General features: G+C 26.5%; 1 protein-coding gene across 5 annotated transcripts in view; it reads left to right on the top strand.

The window, feature by feature from the left end:
• LOC100198141 (serine/threonine-protein kinase D3) overlaps positions 1-17,859 on the top strand; it is a 57,626-nt gene extending 39,767 nt beyond the window's left edge. For all 5 annotated transcript variants that reach the window (XM_065805767.1, XM_065805769.1, XM_065805768.1 and 2 more), the window contains 10 exons: positions 1,023-1,283; positions 1,405-1,477; positions 2,986-3,092; positions 6,047-6,103; positions 6,233-6,337; positions 6,808-6,915; positions 7,466-7,626; positions 9,504-9,610; positions 17,248-17,333; positions 17,413-17,859. In XM_065805767.1, the coding sequence (XP_065661839.1) occupies positions 1,023-1,283; positions 1,405-1,477; positions 2,986-3,092; positions 6,047-6,103; positions 6,233-6,337; positions 6,808-6,915; positions 7,466-7,626; positions 9,504-9,610; positions 17,248-17,333; positions 17,413-17,607 (1,260 nt within the window). In that variant the 3' untranslated portion in view covers positions 17,608-17,859. The remainder of the gene's footprint in view (positions 1-1,022; positions 1,284-1,404; positions 1,478-2,985; positions 3,093-6,046; positions 6,104-6,232; positions 6,338-6,807; positions 6,916-7,465; positions 7,627-9,503; positions 9,611-17,247; positions 17,334-17,412) is intronic.
• The last annotated feature ends 296 nt before the right edge of the window (positions 17,860-18,155 follow it).

Here is an 18,155-nt window from a genome sequence, read left to right as displayed (position 1 = left end):
AATATATTTGAGATTTTGTAATTCTTTTGAAAAGAATTATAATATCTCAAATAAAATCATATCTTTAAAATGATGACTTGGTGCTTAAATAAAAATTTAAATTAAATGTTGCTTAAACGTTTAGGAGTGAAAACTGATACAACAAATACTGATATTGGTTACAGGCTCAGTTAAAAAATAATAATAAAAAAAGTTTAAAATAAGATATATTTTTGTTAGTTTTTGTTATAATATTTTAAAAAAGTAATTTTAAAATTTTTTTTTAACTACTTATCAATAACCAATGTCACTAAATGTCTAAAAGTGCTTGCGGGTAATTTAAATAATAAGTCACATATTTTTATTTTTATAAACAAAAACAAACAACGTTTATAAAGTTTTAGTAAATTGGCAAAGAAGAGCATCTTTTTGATTTTACAAAAAGAGTTATTTTTTATTTTACATAAAGAATTTTTATGTAAAATAAAAATAAAATTTACATAAAAAGTTTTTTATATAAAATTCTGAGTTCAGACTTTAATATATTTTCACAATGACATTAATAATTACTGTTTTTAAATGTTTTGACATTATTGTAATATGTAATATTGTGTTGTTGTTTTTTAAATAAAATTCACAACCCAAAATGTATAATCATATTTGTTTTTCTGGATTGTGGCATGTTATTCTAGTGAGTTTTTTAAGTTGATTGTTTTGTTTTTAATTCTTTTGGTAACTTTCTCTTTTCTACAAACATCAAGAAAGAGGAGACAATTGTAGAAGCTTGCCATAGTCTTGGTATCGGTGATGTTTTTTTACATCATCAGGGTTAAGGTTAGGATTTACAGTTTCTTTGTTATGTGCAACTATTTCATTGCGAGATCACTCATGAATGTTCGCTGAGCAGCGTCCCTGACACACCCTAAGTGTTTTACTAGCAACGTCATATTTGTTATGATTGAATGTTGACCATTCTTTTTGAAATTGTTTGAATAAACCTACATAAGGTTTTCACAAGAGCTGTTTATATTTATGTTCTTTAGGATATACCTTTATCTGAGATAACTGAAGAGCCTATGGTACGTCATGGTCGCGACGCGTATTTATTTATACTCAAAACAAACACAGAAATATATTATTGTGGTGAAGGAGACAGTTATGATGCAAATGGGACTGTTATTGCATCTTCACCTAATAGTGGTAAAGGTACTCATATTGCTATAGCTTGGTCTGAAAAAATAAGAAATGCGTTTAAATCAGTGGCTGCAAGTCATGAGGTTGAGGAAAATTTAGAGGAAAATGTAGTAAGATTCAATGTCTAATTTTTTTTTTAACATTTTTTCTTTTAATTTTACTTTAGTTAACATTTTATTCTTCTTTTTTTTTTTAATTTATGCTTTAAAATCTATTATATATTTTTTTTAGGATATCAGTCAAGTGTACCAAATTTTTTCAGATGAGGTTTTAGGGTCTGGTCAGTTTGGTATTGTTTATGGAGGTAATTAGTTATTTTGACATTTTAAATGATTTATTATTATGCTTTTTTTTTTAATAATTATTTATTGCATATATAATATTGTAGTAAGTTGTTTTTTTTACATTAACATTTATTCATACTTTATATTTATTGAAAAATGTTTATCTTAACAAAAACACTGTGTTTATTAGTAAAAATGAGTAACACCTCAAATTGATATTTTGCTGCAAGCTTTGAATATTTTCATCAGCATAACTAAAATCAATTTCCATCATAATTTACATTTATCAGTGTGCTAGCTATTAGTAATATTTTTTTTTTGCAAAGTTAATTAAAGAATTTGCTTAATTCAATAATTTTATGGATTAAATTGGTTAATTATACGCTTTAAAACAACGGATATGATTTCAAAATGATTAAACCAAAAAGTTTGCTTTTCTATTTTTCAAGTCACATGATTATTTGCAAGTATTATTCAATTCCCCATTAAGACATTTTCCAATTAAAAGAAAAATTTGAGATAAAAGGTGAGATAAAAAAAATGCAAAAAAAAAAAAGGCATTCACAAGTTAATCAACAGGATATGTTTATGTTGGTTAAACATTCTTGGGTGGAAATACCAAATGATGTTTTAATTTGGTTGATGTAATGGTGTTGTTGCGACAAAATATTTTCCAAACAAGTATTAAAATTACATACAGATTATTTACATTGTGCAACATATACATCATGTAACAGAAATCATTACAAAAAATGCTAAAATTTTATCATTTGTTAATATATTTGATTGTTGATAGATTTAATTGTTGATAAATGTGATTTTGATAAGTTTGGCTGTTGATAGATTTGATTCTTGATAAATGTGATTGTTGATAAATTTGGTTTTTGATAGATTTAATTGTTGATAAATGTGATTAATAATCACAATCTTATTCTAATTGAGTTTCTAATTCTAATTATTCTAATTGAGTTGATTGAATTGAATTATTCTGGAATGATAAATAATGAGGTAAAAGAACAATGCATACATCAATACAACAAACTGTTTTTATTAACTTAAATCTTTGATAAATTATGAAAATTCATTAATGCTATAGAATCTTCAATTATTCTACTTTTTTTGATGCAGACTCTAATCAGATAAGTAACATTGGTAAGGAAGGAGGTGCGAGGTTCCTGGTTAAATGCTGTTCTGGTGTGCGGCAGTAACCCCACACACTATGTGAGGTTACCATCGCCCTTTTTCAGTTATTGCTAAAATAAGTGCTTCACATCATGACAAATAAGTGACATGCATGTTTTGAGCTTTATATTTTTGAAATAAGAAAGATAATGACAAGTTTACTTTTTATGGTAAATTTTGGTTAATGCAATATTATAATAAAGTTTATTTTTTAGTTTTGAAATGTAAATAACAAAATTTTTGTTTTCTCTATTTAATATGCATTAATATGTAGCATGGAATTCTCTCTATATATTAAAATTAACTAAAATTATAGATTAAAAAGTTATAAATATTACATTTTAAGGAGTTCACAGAAAAACAAAAAAAGAGGTTGCAGTCAAGGTGATCGATAAGTCAAGATTCCCAACACAAGAAGAAAGAGCTCTAAAAAATGAAGTCACTATATTGGAGGTATGAAATATTTTTCTTTGTAATAACCTAATATTTTGTACCACAAATGTTTTTTTGTTGTTGTTTTTTTCATTGTTTATTATTATTTTTATGTTTTTTTTTCTGTGGCATAGACAGTAGGGTAGAGTGAATTATTTTTTTTAATTTCATTTAGTAAGGGTGTGCAAAGATAAATAAATGCTGCATAAACAATATCAAAGGGCAGATTAAATATTTCTAGAGATAACATTTTTAATGTAATGTAAGTTACCTAATGTGTAGGTAAAATTCCCATTTTGTATATAAAATGTGTACATTTTAACATTTCTTAACAAGGCCTGGTTTAAAAGATGGGTTTTTGATTATCTAGCATGTAGGTCAATTCTTATGTTTAGGTTAAGTTCTCATTTTGTATGTAAAGTTAAAATCAATCATCAAAAGACAAAGCCTGATTTACAAGATATTTTTTGAAGATCATGGTACACTAGTTACATTTCAAAAATCAACTTTAAAATTGTGAAAAACATGTCTGGTTTGAATCCACAAAGCTCTGTTCTGAAACTACTTGTTTCTTAAAGTAAAGAAAAGACATCATTTGAAGATCCGCTCCATATATGGCAATAGTATTGCATACAAGAAGGAGTAGAGATTTATAGAGATAAAAAATAGAATCCAGAGTAAGAAAGTGGCGAGCACGATAAAGTGATGCAACCTTTGCAAATGATAATTTTGCAATAGGTTTGATATGTGGTTTCTAAGAAAGATCGGAAATAAGTGTTAATTTTTGAAGTTGAAGGGTAGATGTACTTTATGAGATGACTCATAAAGTAAATTGCCGTTCATAAACATAGGAAAATCTAGATTATTCCAATAACGATTAGCTGAAAAGTTTGAGTTTTATCTGAGTTAAAGTTCATCAGCCACTTTGAGCCCCATAATGTAGCATAAGTCAGATCCTTTTTTTATCTCAAATGTCCCCTCCAAACAATCCGAGAGTGTTGGCTTCTTATCAAGACAAGAATAAATGGTAGTATCATCAGTGAAAAATGCCACCTTAGTTGTGAGAGTTAGAAATCAGCAGTAGAACAAGAAGATCAAAATCCATATTGATAATCAGAAAATAAGTTATTAGATTCAAGTTAAGTGTTTGTTAATTAAAGATTCAAAAGCCTTGTTTATGATAGTAAGAAGATCATTGAAATAGTTGCTAGACAAGTCAGATCGTTCTCCAAAATTTTTGAAAAAAAGGATAACAGATACCATTTTCCAGCAGGCTGGAAAACAAGACTCTGATAAGCACTTATTAAATAGTTTTTAAAGTATAGACAACAGCTCTGGAGAACACTTCTGAAAGACTTTAACAGGTATGTTGTCCAAACCACAAGCTTTAGAAGAGTCTAAGCAGAATATCACTTTAAATACGAAAGCTGGAGTGATACGAATGTCAATTGATGGATCAACCTGTTTGTCAGCCATACCAGATAAGATGTGATTAATGGAATCAAGAGATAAGATTGATGAAAATTTCTCAGCAAACGATTCAGCTTTGTCTTTAAGTGAGATAGCAAAATATGAACCATGCAAGAGAGGTGGAATAACAGATTTCCCCTTATTATAGACACTGTTAAAGATTTTCCAGAGCAGGAAGCCTGGAACATTCCCATTCTGCAAAATCTTTAACAGTGAGCTTAATTTTTAAGATAAAATACCAGATTTTGTGACCTGAGAATAGCTAAAGGGCTTTGGTGTTAGACAAAACCTCATTATAATAGTTTCTAGCAATAGTAAACAGATTTCTGTTTTCTGGAAAATTAGAGGGAATAAAAGATTCCATGCCAGCCTGAATCCAAGAAGTTACATAAGAAGTGCATTTATCAGCAAGAAGACGAAAGATTTCTATCCAAGGGAAAGTTTAAAACAAAAAGTTGGGTATAATTTTTTGTGTAGACATCTAGAAGTATATAAGTATAAATGCAATATTTTATTGTGTTTTTTACAGGACAATACGTTATATGACGTATATTTAGTCATGCCTATAAAACATTTTTGGGTAACTTATATTTTGCAAAGATATATATTAAAAAAAAATTATTCATAGGTATTTTTAAACAACACAGTTGTTACAATAATTGTAGTAATTGTTATTATATTTAAAATCTAATGAAAACCTAATAAAATTCCATTTGCCAAATTTCTATAGACCAGCTGTCTGCTATTTGAAATAATCACACACTTGTGAATTATGCACCCACACTTGTATACTATCGCCCACACTTGTATACTATGCACCCACACCTGTGAACTATGCACTTTAAAGTTTAGGGTTTTTCATTATTTTTTAGTTGACTTGATGTTTTTGTTACAAAAAAGGAACATTAAGTATTTTAGCATCTTAATCTTGTTTTAAATTGTGGTACAGCCTTGGCTAGTTTGAATGATATTTTTTACTAGTTTGAACAATGTTTTTTTACTTTTCAGAAAAGCAACTGATTTCGAACAGTGGTCTCAAACTGTTCAACTGCAGCTTCTAACAACTTTAAACTCCCACTCTAAAAGTCAATCAACAATGATTTGTTTTTTTGTATAAACTTTTTATTTATCAAGCCTTATAAAGAGAGTGAAAAAAGGAGAGAAGCTTTATTCTTAGCAGCAGCCCAGTGCTTAGGATGGTGAATATAGAATGAAAAAAAAAATTGGTTAAATTTTTAATGATGCTTTTATTAGCTAAAGGTAATATGACAATCTATTCATATGACTCGAAAAGATAAACAGTCTCCATAATCATTAATTGTTTTAGTTAATTTCTTAAGTTTATAATATACTAAAATATGAAGTATCTAATGATTATGTTTTTTTATTTTTTAAATGTGTGCATAAATAAATGCATAGTTTTTAAATAAAATTTAAAATTTAGCATATATTAAGTATTTTTAATTGTTATTTCCTTATTTATGTTTATGTGTATGCATTTCTAGAATATTAGTCATCCAGCTGTGGTTAATCTGGAGAGAATGTTTGAAACACCAGAACGAGTAAGAAATAATTTAGCTCATAATATAGTTTTAAACATGGTTAAACATGTCTCTTATTTTATAATTTTTTTATAATTATTTTGGCTTAATATTTATTTTATAGAAGTATAATTTTATTGTTATTAATAGATATTTGTTGTAATGCAAAAAATGAAAGGCGACATGTTGGAAATGATATTAGGCAGCCCTAATGCAAGACTTACGGAAAAGCAGACCAAGTTTATCTGTCACCAAGTTTGTTTTTACTTGAACTATTTTGTTTATGATACTTCTCGAACTAGTATTAAAAGAAATCATGTTATATAAATAGAACTATAAAATTAAATAACAACTGATGATAGAAATCGTTATAGATACAACAAGCTGTTTCTAATGTTTCTATAACAACTATAAAATTTGACCAATTAATTATTTATTGAAATGTTCAGTGATAAATTATTTATTATGATCGTGTAGACAACATAAATTTACATTTAAATTATTTATAATCTTTTTTTTTGTTGTTTATTTTAATATTTAATAATACTTTATTTAATAATATTTCTACAAAAATTTCTTGGTTTAAAATTAACTTCAAACTCAAATTTAGACCATTTATATAAATTAAATGAGTTGCCTGATTTTGTCCTAAATTGTTTTACAGTCTTTTATAAATTGTTATTTCTGTGGTGTTATACTTAAAAAGATAATATTTTTATTTTAAGATTCTAGCAGCTTTAAATTTTCTTCATAAAATGGACATTGTTCACTGCGATTTAAAACCTGAAAATGTGCTTTTGTCTGGTGTTGAGTCCAAGGAAGGATTTCCTCAGGTACTTAAACTTGTTTGCATATATATGCTTTTGCACACTTTATCAGAGTATAAACATTTGTTGGGAGATATCTAATCAGAAAACAATGTGAAAAATAAATTTACTATAAAAATTATAATGGATATCATTAGTTATGTTAAACAAAAAGTTTCAATTAGTGATTTTTTCGCTCCGAGCGGGATAAAAAAATAAAAGGCAAATGAATTATCAGAAATAATTAAATTTTAATCAAAAAAGATCTTTTGCATATTTTTTTTTTAAGTTAAATTTTGTTTACAATAAATATGTTTTAATTGAATTTTGAAATTGTTTTTACACTGCATTCGATTTTTGTATAAATAATCTTTTTAAATAAGTTTTAATATTTATTTTTTTTTAAGATTTATTTTTTACTGAAAATTTAAGTTTTTTCGTTACATATAATCAGGAGTTGTCATAATTATTGGCAAGTTTACACATTGTTGGTGTGTTTGTGTTTGTATTAAATGTTATAAAATAATTATAAAATTTATAAATTATTAAGTATATTGAATTTGTTTTATTTCTTAAGATTAAGTTATGTGACTTTGGTTTTTCACGAATTATTGGTCGTGAATCATTTCGCCGTTCAATAGTTGGTACTCCAGCATACCTAGCACCAGAAGTTTTAAGTAATAGAAAATATAATAGATCATTAGATATGTGGTCTGTTGGTGTTATTATATATGTTAGGTAAGAGTATTTACATTTAATGGTTTATTACATTTTTGAATGACCATCATTTGTTGGAGTTGTTATATATGTTTTTATCTGTTGAAATATCTGTTGAAGAATTATATATGTTATTATCTGTTATATATGTTATTATATATGCTATATGTGGAAGCTAATATATATGTTAGGTAAGACATTTTGCTTTCAAGAAAGTACTCTATGAACTAAATCAAATCAGCTATATATATATATATATATATAAATATATATATATATATATATATATATATATATATATATATATATATATGTTTAATTTTGCTTTGAGTATATATTCAGCAAAAGTGCTCAATGAAGGATATAAGAGCTATATAATTGATTTTTTAGCCAAGATTAAATAAAAATAACTACATAATTTTTACTACTAAAAGTTTCATGCGTTTAGCAATCATCAGGTAAAAAATACATTGTTTTTTTCGTTAAAAAATATACTCTTAATAAACATCGTGACGTTCAAAAACAATTATAAAACTGTTACTATTTGCGAGTGTGGTTTGGTTTTTTAATCTTTGGGCTCATGGTTGTCAAGCAAGTATTTGTTTTCATGACGGCACTTAGATATTATTTCTGCTTTTTTATTGAATAGTTTTGCCATTATAATATCTAAGTGCCATCACAAAAACAAATTCTTGCTTTTTTATAATTATTTTTTTTGAATAAAAAATCTTCGAGTTTTTAAGATACATACATTGACTAAAAAATATATGTTCATTAAAATATTTATCTGAATTTAAATATATTTCAATGATAACAACAATAAAAACCGGTTTGCGTAGTTAAAAATTGAATTTTCAATGGTGGGGTGAACTTTTTTCAAAAGATATGCAAATAATAGTTCATTTTGTGTTTAGGTAAAAGTTCATCAAACTACAGTACAGGAGTATGGGGTTGAAAAAAAAGTCATAACCCTAGTGTATACATATATTCACTATGGCATTTTTTCTAATCTCACTTATGATATATAAGAGTTCAGAAATCTTAAGATAATTTATTTTAATTTTTCATGTCCTTTTTTTTTATTTCTGCTGGTTTTTTAATTGCCTAAAAAAAGTGACGAAAACTGCAAAAGTTCTTGTTGGTTAAATTTCTTAAAGTGAAATTTTCCTTGATGCTAACTAAAAAGAATTTGATTAAATAAAAGCAATAGCTTTTTTTATTGATCATAATGGAAAGAAAACGACATAAAGCTAATTCTGATTGTAACCTAACCTTTCCAAAATGGTTTTTAATTCTACAGTTGTTCATTTAAGTCTAAATTTGTTACAGAAGCTGAAGTACAAATAGCAAAAAGCAGTTAGATCTTGAAACTTAAAACAAACAACTTTTTATTTATTTTTTCAACTCAAGCAATATTTTTTCATCAAAAAAATTTAAAAAAAGCTAAAAAGCTCCCAACATTTCTACAACATTTTACTATTATACTAAATTAACAATTGATTATTATTAATTGGTAACACATAGGTATGGCTTTTTAGGTTTGAAAAATTTAATACACACACGCACACAAAAAAAAGCATGCTTATGTTGGCACTCCTTCATGCTGAGATAGGCATGAAATTGGAAGAGAATTCTAAAAGTTTAAAGTGTAAATTTTAAGTATTCTCTTCCAGCTGTATGGAATACTATTATCCTTTTTATTTTTTGATATTGTTGTTATTTGTGTGGTTGTTAACGTTACCTGTATAATTTGTCAAATTTTACTTTAGTTTGTATTATTATTTACATATCTTAGTGTGAAATTAGTTTAGTTGTAGATAATATTATAAATCAATTCATCATCATGAGCAATAGTTGAATTCTGCTGACATTATTAGTTTTTCATTTTTTATTTATAGTGTAAGTGGAACATTTCCATTTAATGAAGATGAAGATATTCCGGATCAAATAAAAAATGCTGCTTTTATGTATCCACCACAGCCTTGGGCTGAAATTTCAAAAGATGGTATAAATGATCTACTTTTCTTATAAAAGATTATGTGTTGATATCTTTTTATTTTAAATTAAATCTAAAATGTTCTTTGTAAACAATAATGATTTGATTTTGACAATTTGCAATAGACATTTGATTGTGACAATCTGCAATAGACAATTGATTGTGACAATCTGTAATAGACATTTGATTAGAACCTGAAAAAAGATTTGAAAAATGTTTGATTTGATTAATTACTCTATATGATATAAAAGATTTTTTCTAACATAAAAGCATTTTATAATCTCTGTTTTTACTTGTTGAAAATTTGTTGAAAAACCGTTAACAATTTGTTGAAAAGGCGAATTTCAATTCTAAAGTGGTTAAATTTAACATTTAAAATCAATAATATATATCAACATTATTCATGATCACGTTAAATTTTAAATCAAATTTTTTTTTTTTATCTTTTTTTGTTTTTTGTTGGTTTCTAAATAAAAAGAGTAATAAATAATGTTTCTATTAAATTTTCCTGTATATTTAATTGTTAGCAAAATAGACAATTAAAAAATTAATTGTTAATGTAATTTAATTGTTAGCAAAATAGACATTAAAAAAATAGACCAGCAAAATTTTATAAAGACTTATCTTTCAAATTAAAAGGTTCAAAAATTGGAACTTTGAGAAAAATTGTTTAAAATTTATTTTGAAAAAAATCGCAATCTTTTTTAATAAATCTGGATTAGCTAATTTATTTATTGTTTTAAAGATATGGTTTGTTGTCCCTTCCATCTAATGATTTTCTTAAGGAAAAAGATGGTTAACAACTTGGTCATTGTCACTTCCAATTAAAAGTACTTCATTAATACAGTTAAAATGTTATTTTACTTTAATTTTCTTTTATCCACTCAATTTATACATTTTACTGCTTAACCTTAGTGTTCCAAGTATTCTTAGTCCAGTTCAGTAATTTTTAAAAACCTCTGTATCTTACATGTATAAGTATAACAAGGATGAGTTGCCATGGAACAAGAGTTTGATATCTGCCACATAAGTAAGTTATTTTATTTAAACAAAGCTTGTTAAGCACGTTTTTAAGGTTACGATTAGTCTCTGGTACATCTGACACCAGTACTATAACAAATGATGCATTAGGGTGTTGACTTTTTGGTAAACTTTTGTTATCTCCAGTTTCCTGTAATAAATTTTTGGTATCTCCAGTTTGCTTCTACATATCTTTCCTGAAAATTTTATGAATTTCTTCATATTTTCTCCTTTTATTTTTTTTACCAGGATTTAAAACAAAGTTTAAACAAACTTGAATAGTTCATTATTAAATTACATTTGTTAAATTTATAATTAGAAATAAAAGTAGCGCATTTAAAAATCAAAGTTGAGATATCTCAAACCTCCATCAATGGAAATTTCCAAACTGATAATTTAAATTTTTACATCTGTTGTTCAGTTTAAAAAAAAAAAAAATTTCTTTAAATTTAATGTTAAAAAATTCAAAATGTTCAAGTTGCTAGTTAATTTGTTTAAGCTCTGCTACTAACACTGTTTTTTTTCTGTTGTGTTTTGAATCTTAATTCTTTTGCTAGCTTTAGCACTTTTATGTTTATTTCTATAGCAAGAAAGAAAGTGCTCTTCTCATGATGAAATCATAAAAGAATTCCTCTCTACTTTTACTAAAAGCGTGAAAGACAATAAAATCAAGTCCCAAAACATTTTCTTTTCTTGGAACACAGTAACAAGAAGAGTCGAAGAAATGGCTGGTGATGTCTAAAACAAATCATAGTAGCAACAGCAACTTCAAATTGTAGTAGCATAGTATCATAGCAACAGCAACTTCAAATCATAGTATCATAGCAACTTCAAATCATAGTAGCATAGTATCATAGCAACAGCAACTTCAAGATACTTTTAAATTAATATTGATAAAAGTTGTAATTCAACTGAGAATGCTCAACTACATGTTTACATCAGATATGTAAATGAAAACTTTGATATCATGCGAGATCTCCTTGGTCTCTGTCAGCATCATACCAAAACAACCAGATCAGATATTTTTGAAATATTGAAAAATTTATAGAAAATTCAAAAATTAGCACACATAACTTGAATTGGAATAAACTTGACAGTATTTACACTGGCAGGGCACCAGAAATGGTTGGAAAGAGTAATGGTTGTGTTTCTTTCTATGAGAAATATTTAAAAAGTAAACTCTTTTAAATATCATTAGATCATTCATGAGCAAGTGCTCTGTACTAAAGATATGGAATTTAGCCATGTAATTGACACTGTTGTACAATGCATTAATAAAATTCAAGCAAAAGGACTTCATAGACAAAAGTTGGTTTTTTAAAAATAAAACCAATGAATATGGAGAGCTTTTGCTGCACTGTTCAGTTCGTTGGATATTAAAGGTCAAAATGTTGCCTAAATTTTTTTAAATAAAAACCCAAGTGCTTTATTTTTCGGAAGAAAAGGAGGAGTTATTATCAGAGTATGAACTGCTGAAGTGTTTATCTTGATTATGTGATTTGGCTTTTTTAGTTTACAACTAATCTTAACAAATTGAGCGCAGGTCTACAAGGTGAGATTTCCAACACTTTTTAATTAGATCAAAACAAAAACAGCTTTTAAGTAACTTAAGCTATTTTCTAACTAACTAACTCTATATTGCTCATATTTTTTTATTTTATAAAAAAATGGAGAACCACATTGCAAATTATTAAACTTCAGGGTGTTGCTTAAAATTCAAACGCAAGTTGTAATGACTTAAAAACAAGCAATGATGATAAATCAAAGAGAAAATGCTGCAAAGTTGATATTATTTTAAAATAACAGAAGTAATCTGTTTTTTACTGATGTGTTGATGATGTAATCTTTTTCCAAGCTTTTAAAAACTCAAGTTTTTTGATGGATTATGAAAAATATAAACTGGTTATTTTAAAACTATTGGAGTCCTTTGTTTCTTTTGTATGTATAAGATGTAGAACCATTGTCATCAACGCTTTAAATATTGTTTTTTTACATCTTATTTTTTCTTTTCTTGAATGTAAATCTCTTTATGTATTCTCTAAATATACGTTACCAAGTTACTTGAATTTTTTCCATCAAGAGTTGTGCCACACACTCCCTCATTATTCTTGTCCTGAACTAGACGTGGATATGTCGGGTTTTTTTGTCGGAGGTGTACCAGATATAACTTTTTACATATCTGGCCAGATACCAGATATGTCGGATATATATTTCCATATCCGTATCTAGCTGGATATATATTCCCATATCCAGTCGAATATGCCAAATATATTGAATTTCAGAATTTAGCTTGTTTTTTTTTACATACAATATCAGCAACTCATATTAAAAGTTCCACAATAGTTGAAATTTATATCTTGCTTCCTAAAAAATAGATATTGAATGTATACTTTAGTTTTTTTCTTGCAGCAGAGGAAAACAGTATTATTGTAATTATCATTAAAGATAATTAAATGAACAACATGTTTTTGTTATAAATACAAGTTAAATATTCAACACATACTTTAAATATATATCAGTTGAATGTTTTTATGAACTTAAAACAACGAGCATTTTTATAGAAAACAGCAATTACCAATTTATTTGCAATCAAATTAGAATTGAGTTTAAATAATTAAAACTATTTGAATGAAAATACACACAAATAAGTAGCTAACCGTAGCTAATTATTTGTGCTAATAATTAGCTGCAGTTTGTTTAGTATAAAACTATTGTACAGTATTTGGATATTTTTTTTTAATTTTATTTTTGCAATGTAAATGTATTTGGTGAAATTAATAAAGCTGTTGTTGTTGTTGTTGTTATTGTTGTTTCATTATTATAAATAAAATATATTATTTGCTATTTATAGACTTATAAGTTTAGCAATGATTATATTATACATTGGAGTCAAACTAGGTACTGGACACTGGACATTGACGCCCCTTGGCCTGTCTTTGAGATCCATCTGAGTGGAGCAATTAGCAACTAGTCATATTATTTGACACCATGATCAATGTTTATTTTCCCTCTCTGGTGGGTCTCAGGAACTGTCATAGGTCACCGATGTTTGTGACCTATGCTGACCCTTATATAAATCCAAATTTGATTTAAGAAATACTGTTATTATCTTTCACACTAACTTTTCCTCAATGTTTCTAACAGTTGGTGTAATGGTTCTAAAAAGGTATGGCACAACCCTATGTCATTTCATTAAACTAAAATCTGTTTTAAGAGGGGTGTAATCAGTTGATATTTATAAAAAAATTTATTTGCACTACGTCATATAACTTATTTGCACTTACGTCATGTTATAAATAATTTTTAAATTTATTTATGTATATTTTAAATTATTTATGAAAGTTATTGGTAGGTTTTTGCATCCAATAAATTTTTTTTTTTTTATAAGACCAATTTTATTTTACTAACTTTAGATTTAATTTCATTAAGGTAAAATAAAATTAAATCTCTAAAGTTTCTATTCATTCAATTTCTATTTTATGCATATACATACATATTTATATATATTTATATATATATATATATATATATATATATGTATATATATATATATATATATATATATATATATATATATATATATATATATATATATATGTGGGTGTGTGTGTGTGTGTATATATATATATATATATACATATATATATATATGTATGTATATATATATATATATATATATATAAATATTTTATGTTTATTTTTTTTGTTTGTTTGTTTTAAAGAGAGTTTTTTACATTATGTAAATATATAAAATTTAAGAAAAAATATCAACTCCCCTAAAGAGTTTTTTTTTTATTTTATTTTATTAAATATTCAAAATAATGTCCATCATTATCTATACAATGTTGCATCCTTTCAAACCATTTGTCAAACATTTTTTTATACTCTTTTTTGGGTATACTTTGAAGTAGCTTCGTTATGCTTCATTTTTTGACTTTCGACGTCAGTATCGTAATCAAGATTTTTTTTTTATCAAGTCAAATAGCTAATAATCAGATGGAGCTAAGTCTGGTGAGTATGGTGGGTGGCGAATTATTGTAATTCCAGCTTGGTTTAGACAATTTGTGACAGTTTGAGTCTCATGGTGTAAAGCGTTATCATGGAGAAATGTGAAATTTTGAGTGCCTGTTTTAGGTTTTTGCTTATTTATTTCGCATATAACAGGTTTCAAACAATTTTTATATAATATTCGCTAGTAATGGTGTCTCCCTTTTCAACATAACCCAAATGAAAAACATGTTCTACATCTTCTTCAAAACACCTGTTGTTTTGAAGAAGATGTAGAACATGTTTTTCGGCTAAAACTTGTCACATCTTACTATAGTTCTTGGACTTTCACCTTCACCAACCCAACTAGCGTTAGCCGACTTGTGTCCAACTTGTCTCAAGTAAAACCACAACTCATCCCCTTTAATAATATCACATAGTCTCCATGGGCCGTTTCTGAAAAGGGCTAAATTTTCTGAAAAGGGCTAAATTACATGCCTCAATTCTATTCTTGCGAAAAGTAAAATGAAAACTAATCTTATTTAAGTTAAGTTTACACAAAACTGTTTTAATCAAATATACGAAGAAAAAAAATTTATTAATTAAAAAAAAGAGTTGTTTCATCGGCAGAAGCAAGGTTTGCGGCATTTTTTCACGCAAAAAAACTCTTCCCCAATTTTGTATTTTTCGGATAAACACGATTGACAAACCCAAGACTTGTAACTAAAAGCTTCGCATTGGTACCACATTTTGATGTCTTTGTCTTGGCTCGGTTTTTTTGAACGTTGCACTTTTTGCTGAATTTCATCTGAACTTCACTGAAGTGAATTTTGCGCTTCTTTAATTGCTTTGACTTCGTGGCCTCATCCTCTTGCTTTAGTTTTTCGAGCACCTCAGATGAACTTAGACACTGGCCTTCAACTCTCAGAATGCTGACTCTTTTGGGTTTTTTTTTGCGTGTCAATATAGTGACACTGAAAAACATTTTTTAAATTGCCTTCGAGTCTTCTGTTAAGTGTTGCAACATTTGATACATTTGAGCAAGAGTCATTGGTGTTGTTAAATTTTGAAGTTGGCAAATCGTTGAAGTTTGATGCTGACTGATGTTAAATGATGATATAGACTGAAATGAGGATGATGAAGCAGGCTTGGTTGAGGATGATGAAACAGACTTGCATGAAGATGATGAAACAGTCTCCATTGAGGATGATGAAGCAGGTTCAGATGAAGATGATGCTGGTTGAGGATGATGAAGTAGACTGAGATGGTACTTGAAATGTTTGAGCAATTTATAATTTTTTAGATAAATTACTAAAAATTTTAGATTAGCAAAGGTTGCCATATTTATTTACGTTTTAAGTAATAACTATTAATTAGTTTAACCGCGCTCATCTTGATGCATAAGTGTGAGCAATTAGCAAGTTTACTCTTCCATCGAAAAACATTTATATTAGTTTTTTACCCATAACTTTTTTCCGGAACTAGCAAATTCAATTTTGAAAAGAGAGTCTTGATCGTCATAAAATTTTCTAAAAAACAGCCTTTTTTGTTTAGTAAAATTTAATTTTAGTTATGGGAATTTTGAAGTTGATTTTTTAGAAAAAAAAACTTTTTTTTTTACGAGGGTGAGGATTTTGAGGTTTGCTAAGGCAAAATTAAATTTTTTAAACTAACTTTTACATCTTTAGATAGAACACAAAATTCTCTACAAAAAAGTGCCTCGCATTTTTAAAGATTTTTTGTTTTAGCTTTCAATAAATACAAAGGAAACAAACATGCTAAACCGTTCACTTTTTTTTTTCGTTTACTCTTACCCCAGTTTACACTATATACTCGATGTAGTTAAGGCGATTTACAAATTATTTGAATTCTTTTATTAGAAATTAGCATGATTTTATCAACGATTTTATAAGCGTATTATGTCCAAACAAGAGCTTTAAATGTTATAATTTTTTTTTGCTTCAGGTTTTTTTAATATTTAAAGAAACTTTTCTTTTTTTTATATATAATTTAAAAACATTTTTACTACCCCTAATAGTGAATCTAAAAAATACCATTTTAGTGTCTTTAGATCACTTTTAGTTAAAGATAACTTTTAGTTAATTTAGTAAAACTTTTTTGAAAAAGTGTCTTAAGTCACTATAGATCCTAGTACTAATCGGTTCTGACATATTAACTATATATAGTTGTCAAAATACAATATTCAATTTTCACAAAAAAGACTAGAATTCCGACCAAGAAAGAGCATATAATTTTAAAAAATTGCCAATAAACAATCAGAATAGATATAGATTATGATGTTTATTTCACCTAAAAAACGTATTTATTTAGAATCTTATTCCAATTTGGACTAGCGATTGTGATTTTAAGATTTTTTTTTTAAAAAAAGAATCTTCGGTCTAGGTTTTTTTGATTCAAACATTTATATTTTATGATACCGCAAAATTTATCATTTTAACTTTTTTCATCTTTTTATAATTCATAAATCATTCATATAATTCAAACCTGATCATTTAACGGAAATATGTCGTAGTATAAAATAAAATATCATACAGACACCATAATATTTTTAATTGCCTTAACTACATCGAGTACTTTTGATTTACAAAAGCATTATTTTAAGTCAACGTTTTTTTTAGCGCAAGACTTGATTAACCAGCTTTTACAAGTGAAGATGAAGATCAGATTGACGTGTCAGCAAGCTTTAATTCATAAATGGATGCAGGTATTTATTTGCTTTTTTTCTTTATTTTATAAACCATCGTGTACTGATAAAATAATGCAAACATGCGATTATAATTTAGGATCTTGATACGTTTTTGGAATTGCGTCGTCTTGAAGTGAAAGTTGGAATACGATATATAACGCACGAGAGTGATGATGAAGCATGGAGACGATATGATCCTACTATATCATTTTTAAAAGAGTCAAAAGATACCGTATCAGAAAATAACATCTGTGAAAAAAATCAGACATTAGCAAATATTATTGAACTGTAAAATGTAAAAATATCAAGAATTTTTATTAAAAATTGCCATTTATCTAAGTTAATATGCTTACGAATATTTTTTAATCTATTTTTTAAACTTTTACATTTATTTTTATTTTTTGTAATGGTTGTTTATAATTTGAAATTTTTCTGTTTGTGGGGTTTAATTATTCGTTCATTGTCCTTTATATTTTTGTTTTATGTTTCATTTCTGTATATCATGTATTATTTATGAAAGCTATCTGTAGGTTTTTGCATCGAATCGATTTTTTTATTTATAAATTTTTTTAATTTAGACTAATTTTATTTTATTAACCTTGAAACAATTTTCATCGCAATTTTTTGTTCCTTTAGCTTTATTACGGGCCAAATTGTAAATAACTTCACTATTATTAAGTTTTTTGTATGCTTACTAATACTTATTATTATTACGCATACTAGTATTATTAAAATAATTTGAATTATTCTGATCGCTGTAGATGTATATAATTTAATTTTTTGCAATGAATTGAAAACTTATATATATATATATATATATATATATATATATATATATAT

This window comes from Hydra vulgaris, chromosome 09, assembly GCF_038396675.1.
Source record: "Hydra vulgaris chromosome 09, alternate assembly HydraT2T_AEP".
NCBI classification, from domain to species: Eukaryota; Metazoa; Cnidaria; class Hydrozoa; order Anthoathecata; family Hydridae; genus Hydra; species Hydra vulgaris.
The sequence above is the reverse complement of the archived record's forward strand: the minus strand, read 5'-3'. Positions and strand labels throughout refer to the sequence as shown.